The sequence below is a fragment of the Meriones unguiculatus genome, chromosome 3 (genome assembly GCF_030254825.1).
Source record: "Meriones unguiculatus strain TT.TT164.6M chromosome 3, Bangor_MerUng_6.1, whole genome shotgun sequence".
NCBI lineage: Eukaryota > Metazoa > Chordata > Mammalia > Rodentia > Muridae > Meriones > Meriones unguiculatus.
In genome coordinates, this window is record NC_083351.1 from 52,133,200 (window position 1) to 52,148,092 (window position 14,893).

At 45.0% G+C, this 14,893-nt stretch overlaps 1 protein-coding gene across 2 annotated transcripts in view; it reads left to right on the forward strand.

The window, feature by feature from the left end:
- Scrn1 (secernin 1) overlaps positions 1 to 14,893 on the forward strand; it is a 62,375-nt gene that overhangs the window by 20,632 nt on the left and 26,850 nt on the right. For both annotated transcript variants that reach the window (XM_021647965.2, XM_060379983.1), the window contains exon 3: positions 13,510 to 13,691. In XM_021647965.2, the coding sequence (XP_021503640.1) occupies positions 13,510 to 13,691 (182 nt within the window). The remainder of the gene's footprint in view (positions 1 to 13,509; positions 13,692 to 14,893) is intronic.

Sequence of the window (14,893 nt, forward strand, 5' to 3'; positions counted from 1 at the left end):
TCGCTGGGTGGGTGGGGTTGGTGTTTACAGCCTTGCCTTCCTTCTGGTTCGCTCCCTCTGCTTCCTACGTGAGACTGAGATGTCTCTCAGCTTCCCATTCTAGCCATCTGCTACCTAGCCTCACCTGCCATTTGGGACATCTACTCCTCTGGAACTACAACCCCAAATAAGCTCTTTAAGTTGTCATGTGTGTAAAAAAATCCCACACTCTGCATGCTCCTCCTAGCCCCTTTCCTGGTGGATTAACAGTAGCTTTCTGTGTATACTCCCCTCTCCCCTTTTTCTAATACAGAGCCTTGCTACAGAGCCACACTGGCCTTGCCTCCGCTCCCAAGTTCTGGGATTATGGGATTACACATGTACACCATGAGGCTGGTCTGCTTTTCTCTTCTTTGCTCCCTCCCCCCCCAACAAAATTCATATTGTGGTGTATTAGTTACTTTTCTGTTGTCATAAAACACCATGACCAAACCAACTTATAGAAGAAAAGTTTTTTTTTTTTTTTTTGTTTGTTTTTTTTTGGGGGGGGGGAGAGGGTTATGATTCCAGAGGGGTAAGAGTTTATCATCACCACAGTGGGAAATCCTGACAGCAGGCAGGCAAGCAGCTGGGAGCGGCAAGCTGACAGTCACATCTCCAATTGCAAGCAGGAAGCAAAGAGCATACTGGAAGTTGCACATGGCTTTGAACACCCCAAAGTCCACCCTTAGTGACAAGTGACATATTCCCTTTAGTAAGGTCCTGTGTTCTAAACTTACCCAAACAGTGCCATCGACTAGGGACCTAGATTAAAACATCTGAGCCTATGGAGACATTCTCATAGAAACCAACACAATGTGGAAGTCAGAAGATCCAGTACACACTCCATAGACTTCTTCATTGTGTAGTATCCCAGTCCATGGCTATGCCAGCGGCCTCACATTGCTGCTGGACTTTGGGATTGTTTTCTAGTTCTTTGCTGCTCCCAGCAGTGCTGGATGAATAGTAGCCTTTTTAAAAGTTCTATCACAGTGTCTTGTCTTTTGTATTTCTGTCACGCTAAAGATTGTTCATCGTTTTCTATTTTGAATGCTTTAAAATTTTATTTTTATTAGTATTTATTTGGGATCCATGACTAGGAATGAGATTCACAAGCTAAATAAATGTAATTTTGGTAAATATAGACATATTTCTTCCCATAGGTGGTTTACTATTTTGCATGCCCATATTTTGTCATGGATTCTTTTGTGTTTCCAGGTGTCCTATTACGGCCTCCAAGTAGGGGTTCTTTCATTTGTATTGCTGTTGTAGAGTTTTTTATTTGTTTGTTTGGTTTGGTTTATTTATCTATTTTTTTTTGAGAGAGGGTTTCCTTATGTAACCTTGGCTGTTCTATACTCACTTTGTAGACCAGGCTAGCCTCTAACTCATAGAGATCTGCCTGCCTCTGCCTCCCCAAGTGCTAGGATTATAGGCATTTACCACCACATCAGGCAGGTCCTTTGATTCTTGTATCTCTGGTTATTTTCGTGTCTGATTGTGTTGGCTTCTGTCTTGAATGCAGTGGAGATAATGGATGTCTTTACCACTGAGCCTGATGGAGTGGCAGTGCCTAGACGGGGACGGGACAGGTGTAGATTTATTATGTTAAAATCTCTGCATAAATTCCTATTTAAATGTCTTAAAAATAGCTCAGAGGTATGTGTAAAATTCTGTTGAAGATCCTTTTACCAGTTTTGGGAAGAGTTGCCTAATTCTTCTCTTTCTATTTCTTTGGCAAATTGAGCCACGCTTGCAATCACGGGTTATGCTTCTTAGTTATGCTATATTTATTTGTGTGTTTACATGGTAGTTGTTAAATGACTGAGAATTTGTAGAGAAAAACTGAACTGGAAAGTGAACATGCTCTTTCTACATCTACACTCTAGTATTTTATGGTGAAAAACTAAAAGGTTTTCTCACATCCTGCTTGATTTTAAAGGTGCAGCTACCAATGGGTCCAGTGTTTTCTTTTCTGAACAACTGTTACTGTTTCAATCTTTTAAGTACATGTTAGCACCAACATGCCACAGATGCTGAGAAGGCAGAATTGGGTGTGAGCTGGCATACCCCTCTGTTCACAGGAGGGTGGGAGACTGTGACCCACAGGGTTTGCAACAGGACCACTTGCCTCATGAGTTGAGCCACTAACTAGTCCGCACCTTGGACCTTGAGTGGGACTCTCACGCAAGTGAAGTCAAGTATGGCTTTCAGCGGTGAGCCTGTCACATTTCAGATTTTCTCAACGAGTGGCTATCCGTGTCATCTGGGCATGAATGTTTTTCTTTTCCAGGGACAGGGCAGACTGCATGGATGACACCTGCTGGTTTGCCTTGTTGTTGCCCCTCTCATGTCTGTGCTGTAGAAAAAAAAAAAAAGAATGCTGGGCTATGTAATGTTTATTATTAGCCCTAAGATTATCTTGGCAGTCTTATTTAATCCACTATGATAAATAATAAGACAGGGAGAGCTATTAGATTTTATAATTGCCTTATTTACCGTGGGCTGGGCAGATATTTCACCTATGCTGGTTCAATAACCTCACACATCCATCTCCCAGCCCCTTAATGCCATCCACCTTAATCCTCCTCGTCTGGTCTACCTTCCCTCCATAATCCCATGGTACTTGCTTGTATTCTTCATCTGGGCCTTTCCATCCCATTATTGGAGTCCTCTCTCCTGGCTTACATGGTTTCTTCTCTACACTAACCCATCATGGAGTCCTCTTTCCTCCTCTCTTCCCATCTGTCTTATCTCCCATGATTCTCCTGTCCTCTCCAGGCCTTAGCCACAGCTACCCCATTCTGTCCTGCCCAGGTGTAGGCCATTTAATCAACCAATCAGGTATGTCTTCAGCAGGTTTATAAAACAAGGATAGGTGTAACCAGATCTTGAGGACCAGTAACATGCATCAGACCAATCTCTAACATGTCTTCTCTCCTTAATATTTTTTAACCTCTCCCCCATTCTGATCGCAGAGACAGTCCCGTTGTTTTTGCAGCGTGGATTTAAGTTTTCAAAGGCAGTGGTGCCAATTCCCACCCCACATGTACTTCCTTGGCCATTTGGTCATGGTCACTGGCACAAGGTCTTAGTGCCTGAGTTGTCATTGGCCTTTGTGTCTCAGCCTGCTTTTCAGCCTTCCGCTTACCCCTTTAACTCCTTATAGTAATGACAACTCGTTTTATATACTTGGTGCCATGAACACTATCATGAGACTTCCATAGAAGTACTCTTTACCACACAGACTTGAAACAAAACAAGAGACCTCTGAAAGTTGTTCATTAAAAAGCAAACAAACAAACAAACAAACATACAAACAAAAACAGGGGTTGGAGAGATGATGGCTCAGTGTTTAAGAGCATCTATTACTCTTGCAAAAAACCCAGGTTTGGTTTTCACCACCCACCACCAGTCACAGTTCTAACTCTGGTTCCAGGGAATCTGGCACCTTCTTTTGACCTCCATGGGCACCAGGTACACACATGGCACACAAGCACACGAAAGAAAAACACTCATGCACATACAATAAAAAGACACCTGGAATTTATTTTTAATATCACCATTTAATGAAATCAGCATCTCACTTGTCTTGTGATATTTCATATGGATCCTGAGGGTTGTAGAAAACTCACCAAGCATGTTAAAGTGGCCTCCTATCGGCTAGCCCACTCTTCCACATGGTTTTTCCTCCACCTTGTCCACACCTCCCCCGCCTTCATCTTCCCATCAGTCATTCCCATTGACCTGTGACTTTGCTTGAGACACTAAGAGTAAGAAATGAGGTTTCCAGTTGGGCCTGTGGCACATGCCTGTGATCCCAGCACTCAGGGAAATAGAGGCAGGCGGATCTCTATGATTTTGAGGGCAGACTGGTCTACAAAGTGAGTCCAGCACAGCCCAGGCTATACAGAGAAACCCCGTTTTAAAAATCATTCAATCAAACCACGTCCACCACCACCACCAAACCCCCAAATGAACTGAGGCTCTCCAGCACACACATCTCAGTTCTAAACTTACCCTCCATGCTTTTGTTCCAATGTGCAGCTAGAGGACTGAGTTTGATATTCCTTAGTTTTTCCATATGGATTCTCAGTGTATAACAACTTCTCTTAGGGCTAAAGAGTGGGATGGATGAGACTTTTTTTTCTTTTTGTTATAAAGACTGTGCTAATCTCCATGTGATTCTAACTTTAGAGTATTCTAAAGTTAGAGTATTCTAACTTTAGGTGTCGCTGAAGCGAGCACCTACATTTATCCTTGAACACTCTCTGTGCTGTCTGGGATGTTACAGTGCTGTGCATCCCATGAGTCACCTGCCTGTCTTAGGGCAAACCTGTGCAGCTCTTCTTGGATGGGGAGAGGAAGCAGAGGAACAGCTTCCTGGGTTATGTTGTGGTGTGTGTGTGTGTGTGTGTGTGTGTGTGTGTGTGTGTATGTATGCATAAATGTTTGTGGACACACATTTATTTGTAAATAGCCAGATCTTCTATTTAGGAAAGCATTGGACCAACAGTAGAATACTGTTTCAGAAAAAAAAATAATAATGAGTTCTTAGTAAAGTTCATATTTATACTTGGTGCCCGCAAGACTAAATATTAATAGTGAAGTTAGATTCGACATATCATATATCTTGAAAGAATCTAATACTGCTTAGTAATAAACCTCCATCTCCATTATTTCAGTGTTTGTTCTTTCTCTTGTTTTGTTTTTCCCTTGTTTTGGTTTTGAAGGTCCATTTTCATTTATGCCCATTTTTTTTTCTACATGGAGTACTGTGCATGATGCAGCAGCCTCAATGAGGCTATTTAACGTCCATGGTTTGGGATGAGCTTTTGGTAAATTGTTTGGTAAACTGTCTTCCTCCCCAGGGAAAACATTTGTGAGAAGAGCAGTAATACAAAGTTAATGATAACTCGGTGGCATTGCTAGAAGGGTTGCTTAGGTGGAGACTATAATTTTTGTTGTGAGGAGTGTTGATGCAAGGACCACAGCTCTCATCTGAAAGAGATTAAGAGAGTAAGAGTTTATTCTGAAGCTATTTTAAGTGACCCTGACCAGGGAACACATATTTAGGTTACCCCAAATTCTATGTTCCAATGTGGAAGCAGTTTCATGAAGGTTTATAGAACAAAGAAAGTCATAAATCAAGGCAAGTTTAAAATACGTTGGTGAGTACATCAGAGGGGTGGTTACGTCATGATGGGGGAATATTTTCTATAGTCTCAGGAAGCTATCTGATAACATCCTTAACTTTTGGATTGGTGGAAGCTAGGGTTCTGCTAAACTAACAGATTCCAACAGGTTTCTATCATCACTCCATTATTCACAAGATGTTTGTTCTGACAAAGAGGCAGGCGAGGGGTGGATGTTCTGGAGGGCTAGAACTAGCCCAAGATAAGGTAACCAGCCTCTGGACTTGCAACATCCCAACTGCTCCACAGTGCTGCAGTTCTAGTTTGTCTTTGCAGACACAGCTTCTTCCCAGGAATTCCCCTTCACAGGCTCCTGCTTGCGTGCATGCGTGCGTGTGCACGTGTTGCGGCTTCAGGACGATGGAACAGAGTTTCACAGCCACTGGGCCCGCTAGACGCAGTCCTTCCCATCTATCTGTCTGTTTACCTTTTCTGCAGCTGTAACACCAAGGCCTGCTCTGAGTGGGAAGTGCAAAGCTCAAGGCTCTGAGAGCGTGGTTTTAGGGGAGGGCTTCCTTCTGGCAAGCCTGCCTTCCCAAACCCACGCTTCAGACCAGGCCTCCACACTGACCATCCCCAGAGATCCTGCACAGTGTGTCACGGAAATGCCAGGCAGTTCTGACCCGTGGCACAGGGTGATGCCCTCCGCCCTCATTTAGAACACACAGATACATCAAACGGCAGATGTGACCCTGGCCTAAAGCAAGCTCTTGCGCTAAGCCTTGGCTCTTTCCCAGGCAGACCAGCCCAGCAGCCTTTTCTCTTCTGCCCTTGAAGTCTGGCTGACTCATCAGCCATGCCGAGAAGGTCCTCACTGGTGGCGCAGGGCTGTGGTCCCCCTCTGAGTACAGTAGGAAAGATACAATGGCTGCATTTCACAAGCTGAAATGCCTATTGTGTGAGTCTCTGTTCGCCTTTCACTGGGTGAAGTCCAGAAATACTGCGCTCCGGACCGTGGGTGGCGTAGGTACCCTCGTAGAGGAACGTGCCTTTCAGTCCATCCAGCTCGGCAAGACAGCACAGGGCATGCTCTGCGCAGTGATTGTATCTGTCACTGTATGTGGGGTTTTTTGAAAGCCTATGGTTTTTTTTTTGTTTGTTTGTTTGTTTTTGTTTTTGTTTTTTTTTGCCCCTCTCTCAGGTGTGTCCCTGAAGCCACCTGCAGGAATGAGAATTCAGGATAGGCAAGTGCTGGCAATGGAGAGTGTCTCTCCTGCTCAGGCACCTGAAGTCACACTCCCTGACAGACTGTTTTGTGGAGGACAGGGTGGGAGGGGCTGAGGGGCTGTGGGACAGGCTGCTCATCCCTTTCCTTAGCTCCTTCTAATGGTATAGACTTTTCTTTTGTGTGTGCACGTGTTAGTGTGTATGTGTGTAATGTGTCTGTGTGTGTGCACGCCTATGTGTGTGTGTGTTCCAATTCACTAATGGAGGCCGGGAGTTGGTGTCAGGTGTTTCCCTCAATCATTTCCGCTTAAGCTTTTGAGATAGGGATTCTCACTGCACATGGAGCCCACCAGTTTGGCCAGACGAACAGGCGTTCCTCTGTCTCCGTCTCACCAGTGTTGGTGTTACAGGTGTGCTCCATGACAGAGAACTCTTCCCGAGTTCCTGAAAACGAACTCAGGTCTTTGTGCTTGGGTGGCAAGCCCTGAACTTCCTGAGACATCTCCCTATCCTCTGTGGTTTGGGGGTTTTGTTGGTTGGTTTGTTTGTTTTGCTGTAAATTTAACTAGGAATTTTGACTTGGGACTGTCACCTGCTTTTGCCATGGAAGATTTCAGGTGCTTCCTGGATCTGTATTCCTGGGGGAAGCCTCTGCAGCTCACTCTCTGCTTCTTATTTCCCTTATTAATTATAGCGCAGTTGCCAAGGTCCATGGATTTTATTTATGGAAATGACTTCTTCAGAGCCTGTGTTCTAGATGGCTGGCTCCAGCTAATCACAGCTGGTGTAAATGGCCCTTGTTTTGTGAGATTTACTTTCCCACTGGCGCTGTGAATAACGGATCTGTGTGAGTTTGCTCAGCTCACTCCTCCCCAGCCCAGCCCCACCCTCAGAGGTGGTTGTGTTTAGCTGGGTTTAACTGACAAAGGAGCAGAAAAGGCTTGAATAGCTGTCACACAGGGCCCTTGTTAGGCCAGGGCTCTTGTGGCCTGTGACAAAGAGGCCTCCCGGGGACATGTGTTACTGGCTCCCTGAGGCTACCCTAAGGGGTGGATTTGGAGTGCTCTGGAGGAGACTGACTTGGCCCATCTGGCTACTTGGGGAATCCCTTCCTCCCTCATCATCTAAATTTGGCCTGAAGAAGTGTCAGGTTGGCTACATGGAGTTTAACGCCCACAGACACCATCTGGTCTTTCTGATTCAGTGTGGGACACATCTCCCCTTTAGGCCTTGCTGAGTCCTTGCAGTTCTGTGCTGCTGTGTGGCACAGCAGTGTTACTGAACACGCAGGTTCTTAGTTTTGCATGGGCTCTCTGCTGCCCGGACCATCTTAAGACTGTTTCAGATGCTCCCTACTTGGTAGAGTCTTTGGCCAACTACCTGTATTCTCTCTTATACTCTCTGGATTCAAGCATCCATCCATCTACCTGCTGTTCGTCCCTCTGTCCGTCCATCCGTCCGTCCGTCCGTCCATCCATCCACAGGAGAGATGGCTGAGAGCCTAAGCACTTACTGCTCTAGTAGAGGACTGGAGTTCAGTTCCCAGCACCCACATACGAGCTTACAACTATCAAGAACTCCAGTTCCAGGGATTCTGACACCTTCTGCTGCCTGCAGCAGGCACTGAATAGACACGGTGTACCTTCATACACGCTGGCAAAACACTCATACACGTTAAATAAAAGTAAGTCCTTGGAGAAGCTCACTGATGCTTACTAAGCTCAACTTTGGGATATGTTTATAAACTAAGCAACAGAAATATTTTTATGTTCAGAGCCAGCGTCCTAGCTGAAGGAGACAACAGTTATGTAAACAGCACATATGATGAAAGCATCAATTATGTGGAACAGAATAGGAAACATGGTAAGGTTATCAGAAGAGGGTCACGGGATACCATGTGTATGAAGTGCAAAGACCCCTGTGACATGTTCTAAAGTCATCCTGGTGATGCTTTGTACATGTTCCTTCTCCTTCCCTGTCGTAGAGCAGGGGCTTGCCTCCATGGCGTCAGCCTACATGGCATAAATGCTCTTAAGCAGGACAGAATTGAAAAACTAAGGGAATACAGCAAGGGAGCCTGATTAAAGCCTCTTGCCAGCTGAAAGTCAGAAATTCCAGTGTAATTTACAGCATTTGCCACAAAGGTAGCTGACATGGTGATAATACTCCTTATACAGATATGTTTCAGATACACATATTAAAATAGCAATGGATAATGTTTGAGGACCTTGATCATTGATACCAATTTTCAAACTTGATAGAATCTAGAATCACCAAGGAGACAAGCCACTGACCTTGTCTATGAGGGATTATCTGGGTTGGGTTAGCCTCTACCACATCTGTGAGGGATTATCTAGGTTGGGTTAGCCTCTGGCCAGGCCTATGGGGGATTAGCTTGATTAGATAAGTGGACATCTTTCTTTGGGCTCAGGTCCTGGACTACTTGAAAAGGGGAGAGGGAGCCAACCGGAGCATTCATGGTTCTCTGATTCCCAATTGTGAGCAGTTCCTTCAAGCTTACGCTGCTAGGACCTAGGACTCTCCTGTCTTAACAGACTATCTTATAACTGTTTGCCCACATACACTCTTTGTTCATTTGTCTCCAATATTCTCGTCAGGATATTTTGTCACAGCCATGAAAAAAATCACTAAGACAAAGCCTGAGTGTCTCCACCTTGAGCCAAGCCTCCTTCCTACCTCTTACCATATTCTGCAGTGTTTAAGGAATCTCAGTGCAGATGTGTCTCAGCCTCCTTGTGCTTCTCTTTGTGACTCAGGGTTTTATTTGACCAGGCTGAAGTCCTATTCAGGCCACACCCCAGAGACATTCTATAAACCCATCTAGGGAAAAGAGAGAGAAAGTAGGAAGAAAGAAAATGCTTCTTAGCAGCCTTTTGAGATGCAGCTTGACAGCAACCACGATGCTATCTATACCTGGCTACTTCTGAGACACGAAAGTCTGAGCCTCCCTTGAGAATCGAAGCCCCGTGCTTGAGTGTGCCTTATGCTGTCCTTGAGCACCCCTCTATTAGCCTCTGTGCTTCAGTCTCTGCTAAGATCTCTTGATAAGCCCCAGCTCTGCTGCAGCCTGACTTGCCCTGAAATCCTTTGCTATGGCAAAATCAAGAATCCCTCTTCATTTGAGTAGAGGGCACTGAAAAGCACTCCTTGGATCTCTGGCCCATGCCCCACTGCTGCTGGCACGGTCTCTGAAAGTGGTAGGTGCTCTGCAAGTAATTGGTAAAATGGAAATCAGTGTGCAAAAATGAACTGAGGACAAATTAATAAAGCCATTTTGTGTTTTAAATTATTTCCTGACTCAAAAAAAAAAAAAAAAAAAAGTAATGATGAATCAATATGCTTAAGCCACGATTCCTTCCCTACTCACTTATCCTTTTCAAGATGAAATTTGTCACTTGTGCTCCTTGGGGAAGAAGGTGTGAAAAGTCTTGCCCGGTGCTTGAGTTAGTGAATCATAGTGAGTCATCAACATAAAGCTACTCTGGGTAGCTTAGTTATACAGGGCAAAGATGTATTTTGGCTCACAGTTTGGGGCTTCTGGCTTTGACTGTTGAGCCCCATTGCCTTGGGTCTGTGGGAAGAAGGCAAGGCATCTGGCAGAAGCCTGTGGTTGAGAACCGCCTACATTAAGACCTAGGTATCAAGATGGAAAGAGGCTAGAGTCCCCCTGGCAACACCTCTGGGGATCCGAGATGCTCACTAGGCTGTACCTCTTAAGGACCCCATAACAGGCATTTTGAAGCTTTTAGCTCCTCATTGGCATCCACGGGTAACTGAAAGCTGGAGGAAAACCTTTGCCTTCATATCTCTTTCCTTTAACTTTGTGCCATACTCCTGCTTACAATGCACATAGCCATTACACACAAGGTGTATCTGTCAGTGGGGAAAGGAAACCGCCTCCACAGCCACCAGCAGCAAGAGAAACCTCAGCTCAGATAAAGCTCAGTCCTTAACACATATGCCACAGAATTTCAGAATGAGCCAGAGTGAATCAAAGTTAGTAAATTTAATAGGCATTTAGGCAGGTATTCATAAAGGAAATGACCCATGTACAATCTCAGAACAAAGATGTGGGCTTCGTTAAGGAGTTGGGATTTATGTATGTTTGATCCTGAGGCCTTCTAAGGTACATTCCTCAAAGGATGTAATTTAAAAGATTTAAAGATTAACTAATGCTTAAAATTAAAAATTTTAAATTAAGGGGAAATATGAGATGATGTAGTCCTGTTTTTGTATCAATAATTTCTCTTTGTAAATGCAACTATATTTTTAAAGCTGTGGTGTTAGGAGTTAAGGATTGATGAGAGATGGACCTAAATAAAATGAACTCGACTCATGCTGGGCTTCAGGAAGCACCGCTCAGTTGTTATGTAATTATTTTTATTTTATGTATACAGGTGTTTTGCCTGCATATATGTCCTTCACCATGTGCATGCCTGGTGGCCATGGAGGGCAGAAGAAGGCATCAGATACTCTGGAACTGGAGTTACGAACATTTGCGGGCCGGCTGTGAGTGGCCATGTGGGTGCTGGGAATTGAACAGGTCCTCTGAAAGAGCAGCCAGTGCTCTTAACCACTGAGCCACCTCTCTAACCTCATTTGGTGTTTTGAATATTCTTGTTTGAGAGGCGTTTAGGAAACCACATAGGTATTGCCTTTGCCAGCTGTCTTGAAGTTTCTGGGTTCTCAGAAACTTCTCAGAGATCTCAGAGTGAGGGCTTATTTCCTTTCTTGTGTCCATTTACTTTTCCCTGTCTTTCTACTTTGCCTGTGTTACTTAGCCTATTTTATTTCCTATCAAAGATGGAGGCGCAGGGGCCACTTATTGTCTTAAACCTGCAGTCACTTTGAATTCCAGGAACAGCACCGCCTTACAGGACAGACCGCCCCCCACCCCGCCCCAGAGGGCAATGCTGAAGCCTTGAACTGAAGGGATCATTTCCTGAGAAGCAGCTTGCCCCATAAGCAACAAGTCTTTCTTAGACCACCTTAGCCAAGACAGTAATCAGCAGACTGTACCTTGACTTTGTGTATACCCTGTGCCCTTGTACCCAGATTCTCTGTTAAAAACTAGAGGTCATCATCAGTCACCCGAAGATGAAGATGAGGTCGCCGGACTCTTCCTGACAGCCGCTAGCTCTCCTTCCTCTCTCTGTCACCATTGCTGCTCTTTTTAATTGGCATATTGCATAAGCAGCTAGGCCTAGTCTGCTGGGGCTGGGGCGACTGTCCTAAACAGTCTGGTGGCAGATCTGCCATCTCCCAGTACTGCCACCCTGGAGATCAAGCCTTTAACACGTGGGTATCAGGGGACATTCTGCATGAAGCCATGACAATGCCAAACTGCTTGCTTTGTACACTCCAGTGAATACATTTTGAAGATGGAAACTTCAGTTCCATTGAGAAAAACATGGAGGCATGTAGTTGTGAGCACTGCCGAGTCACCTTGTTGTTCTGCAAGAATCATTTTTTAAAAAGAAATTATTTTCAGCAAATAAATCAGGGAAAAAATTTGAAGAGTGGGTTTTATTGTTCATTTGACACACACACACACACACACACACACACACACACACACACACACATCTACCTACCTCAAGGGGTGCTTGGGGATTAATTAACTTTCAGTTTCCAAAAATATATCAGGTGAAATAATACTACCCCAGTGCTGAGAAAGGCCTGACGTGAGTTGCACAGAGGCTGAAGCCCCTGGAGCCTGTGTGCTGCTCATGTTTCCATTCTGCACAGAGCTAGGGATTACAGGGAATCAATGCAGAGTGACTATCTGGGCGGCATTCAGTTCAGGAACAGCTGCTTTGAATTGATAAAAAGAACGCTCTCTCAGGCTGCCTCAGATCCAGTGCTTTCGGTCTCCCAGTCTGAAATGTAGATGGAGACTGCAACCAGCTCAGTGCTTCCACACCATGCAAAGAGCAGGCTTGCAGAAGGTAGTCACGAGGCCCCACAGATAACTGAGAGCTGCGGCCCAGTCCCCTGGGTGGAGGTGGCGAGTGGCTTGAGGCGTGATGTGGGAGGAGGGAAGAAAGCAGAGCAGGCAGTGGTTTGACTGGTTTTCTCCACCATCCAGCCCCTCCCCACTTTTGTTGGGCCAGCTTTATCATGGTTTTCCCTTTTATGCAACAGTGTGTTTGAAGGAAAGGCATTTATTTGTTGTTGCTGTTTTGCTTATTACTTCACTAATTGAAACGTGATCCCATACAGCCCAGGCTGTCCTTGAACTTACTAAGGAGCAAGGCTGGCTTTAAACTTCTGATCCTTCTGCCTCCACCTCCCCATTATGCCACCATGACTGATTTATGGGATCAAACTCAGGACGCCTTGGATGAAAGGAAGGCACTCCTACCAACATCCCCAGCCCTTGGCAGAAGGATTGGCAGTGAAAAAGACTCAAATGAGTGCTGTCATTCTTCAGTTAAGCTCAGGTTCTTGGAAGAGTGTGTACTGTAGCTCTGTCAGTGGTGAAAGGTACAGCTCTCCAGAAAGATTTTTCTGTTGGTGTCTTCACTAGCTTAGTGTGAGTCCAGTGGTTAGGCTGGGGAGTGAGTGTGTGTTCGAGGACTTCTTATCATGTGAAAGCACAATGGTAGCATTGCTTTCAGGTCTCCCTTTCTACACTGCTGAGATCGTAGGTTGTCGAATGTCCCATAAACCCCAGGGATCATCTCAAGTTATGCAGAAGTTCTATTTTTGTTTGCTTTAGACAAAACATCTTTTTACCTGCTTTCTGGGTAAAGTTTCATTTGACGCTAGAAAGCTATGGTTCCTAGAAAGGTTGGGAACCACTGGGACAGCTGCAGTTTTGCATGTGAGGATGAGGCTCTCTGGGGCCACATGGGGCTGTGGAAGTGAGCTGGGATGACAGTGCAGTGGTCAGCTCACCACTGGGCTGAGGGTGATGGTGCTGGCAGAACCACTGTTGGGAGACCGGCTTGAACAGAGCTGGAGGGTGCTCACCATGGGAACCCCGGGCTGCCCTGGGCTCCTGGGGGCTGGACGTCTCAGCTCCGTGACTAACGCGATGATCCAGGGTGGAAACTAAGAGGTTTCTGTCAGGTGACGACACCTTCCTGCTTGTCTTTCTTTTCAGTGCACTTACATCTCAATCGACCAAGTTCCCAGGACCCACGCCATCGTGATAAGCAGACCTGCCTGGCTCTGGGGGGCAGAAATGGGAGCCAACGAACATGGGGTATGCATAGCCAATGAAGCCATCAATGCCAGAGAACCAGCTGCCGAGACGGAAGCCTTACTTGGGATGGACCTGGTCAGGTACAGAACGGTGGTTCTTTGAAACACTTGGCAACGAGAGTGGGAATTAGTTTTCCCTATTCTTCCTGTATTGTAAGAAGTTCTATTTAATGGAAAGTCTAAAATGATGTGGAAAATAGAATAGACAAATAATGGAAAATTATTCATCAATAAAAAAGTAATTAAGTACCTGCTCTGTGTTAGATAGGATCTCGAGAACTTGATACCCATCAGCTGTGAAAGACATGAGATACAAAAATCACATGTGTAGCCACAGAAGAGGTGATGTCACAGAGGCAGAAAGGAGATGGATGCTTCACTGGGCTTGGGGTAGGGGAGTGGGTAAGAGGGAGTCTTTGGGGACGGTGAAGATGTTCTAAACTTAGGTTGTGGTAGTGGTTATACAACTTTCTGTAACTGTTTTAATAGAAACTCTGAAAATGAAAAATTACTGATAAAAACATGTTTTCAAAATTCCTCACTTATAAGTTTGTGTTTTGAATCTTTATAAACAGTATTTTTAAATAGAATTTTATGGAGTTAGAAACGATAACAACATACAAGAGAAACAATAAGTACGATGTGTAAACTAGTAGAAGAACAAGGAACACTGACAAAGTACCCACTTTGCTGTCTGTCCTTCGGCGGTTGTTCTTGCTCTCCCCATTCTCCCAAATACTATTGGCCAGAGGGAGCCTGACATGGAAGCTGGGTGAGCTGAGGTCTTGGTATCTGTTCATCCCTGTAGCACAGTACTGGGGACTGGGCATGGCACAGGATGGGTAGCCAAGTGCTGAACGAATGAGAAGAACAGAGTGTGGGAAGAGCAATACACCTCTGAAATGGAATCATGATCAAGCTGAGCAAAGATGGGGCTTGGGGCTGGAGGGCGTGGTTTTCAGAGTAGAGTAGTACAAGCAAGTTATGGTTCTTCTCTATGGTAAGTCTCCTCTGGCTTTCAACATGAGGACAATATTGGACAGCTTTAGAACTTTCTTCCCAAAGCTATCTTCCAGAAAAAAGAAAGAAAGAAGGAAGGAAGGAAGGAAGGAGAGAGAGAGAGAGAGAAGAAAGAAAAAAGGAAGAAAAAGAAAGAAAGACAGACAGACAGACATTGAGGTTTGGACAATTTTTTCTAGGGGAAAATTGCTCATTTACCTAGAGGCCCCCATGACTCATGGCTTCTGCCAATATCATCCAGATTTGCTAGGGACAGCCTTTGG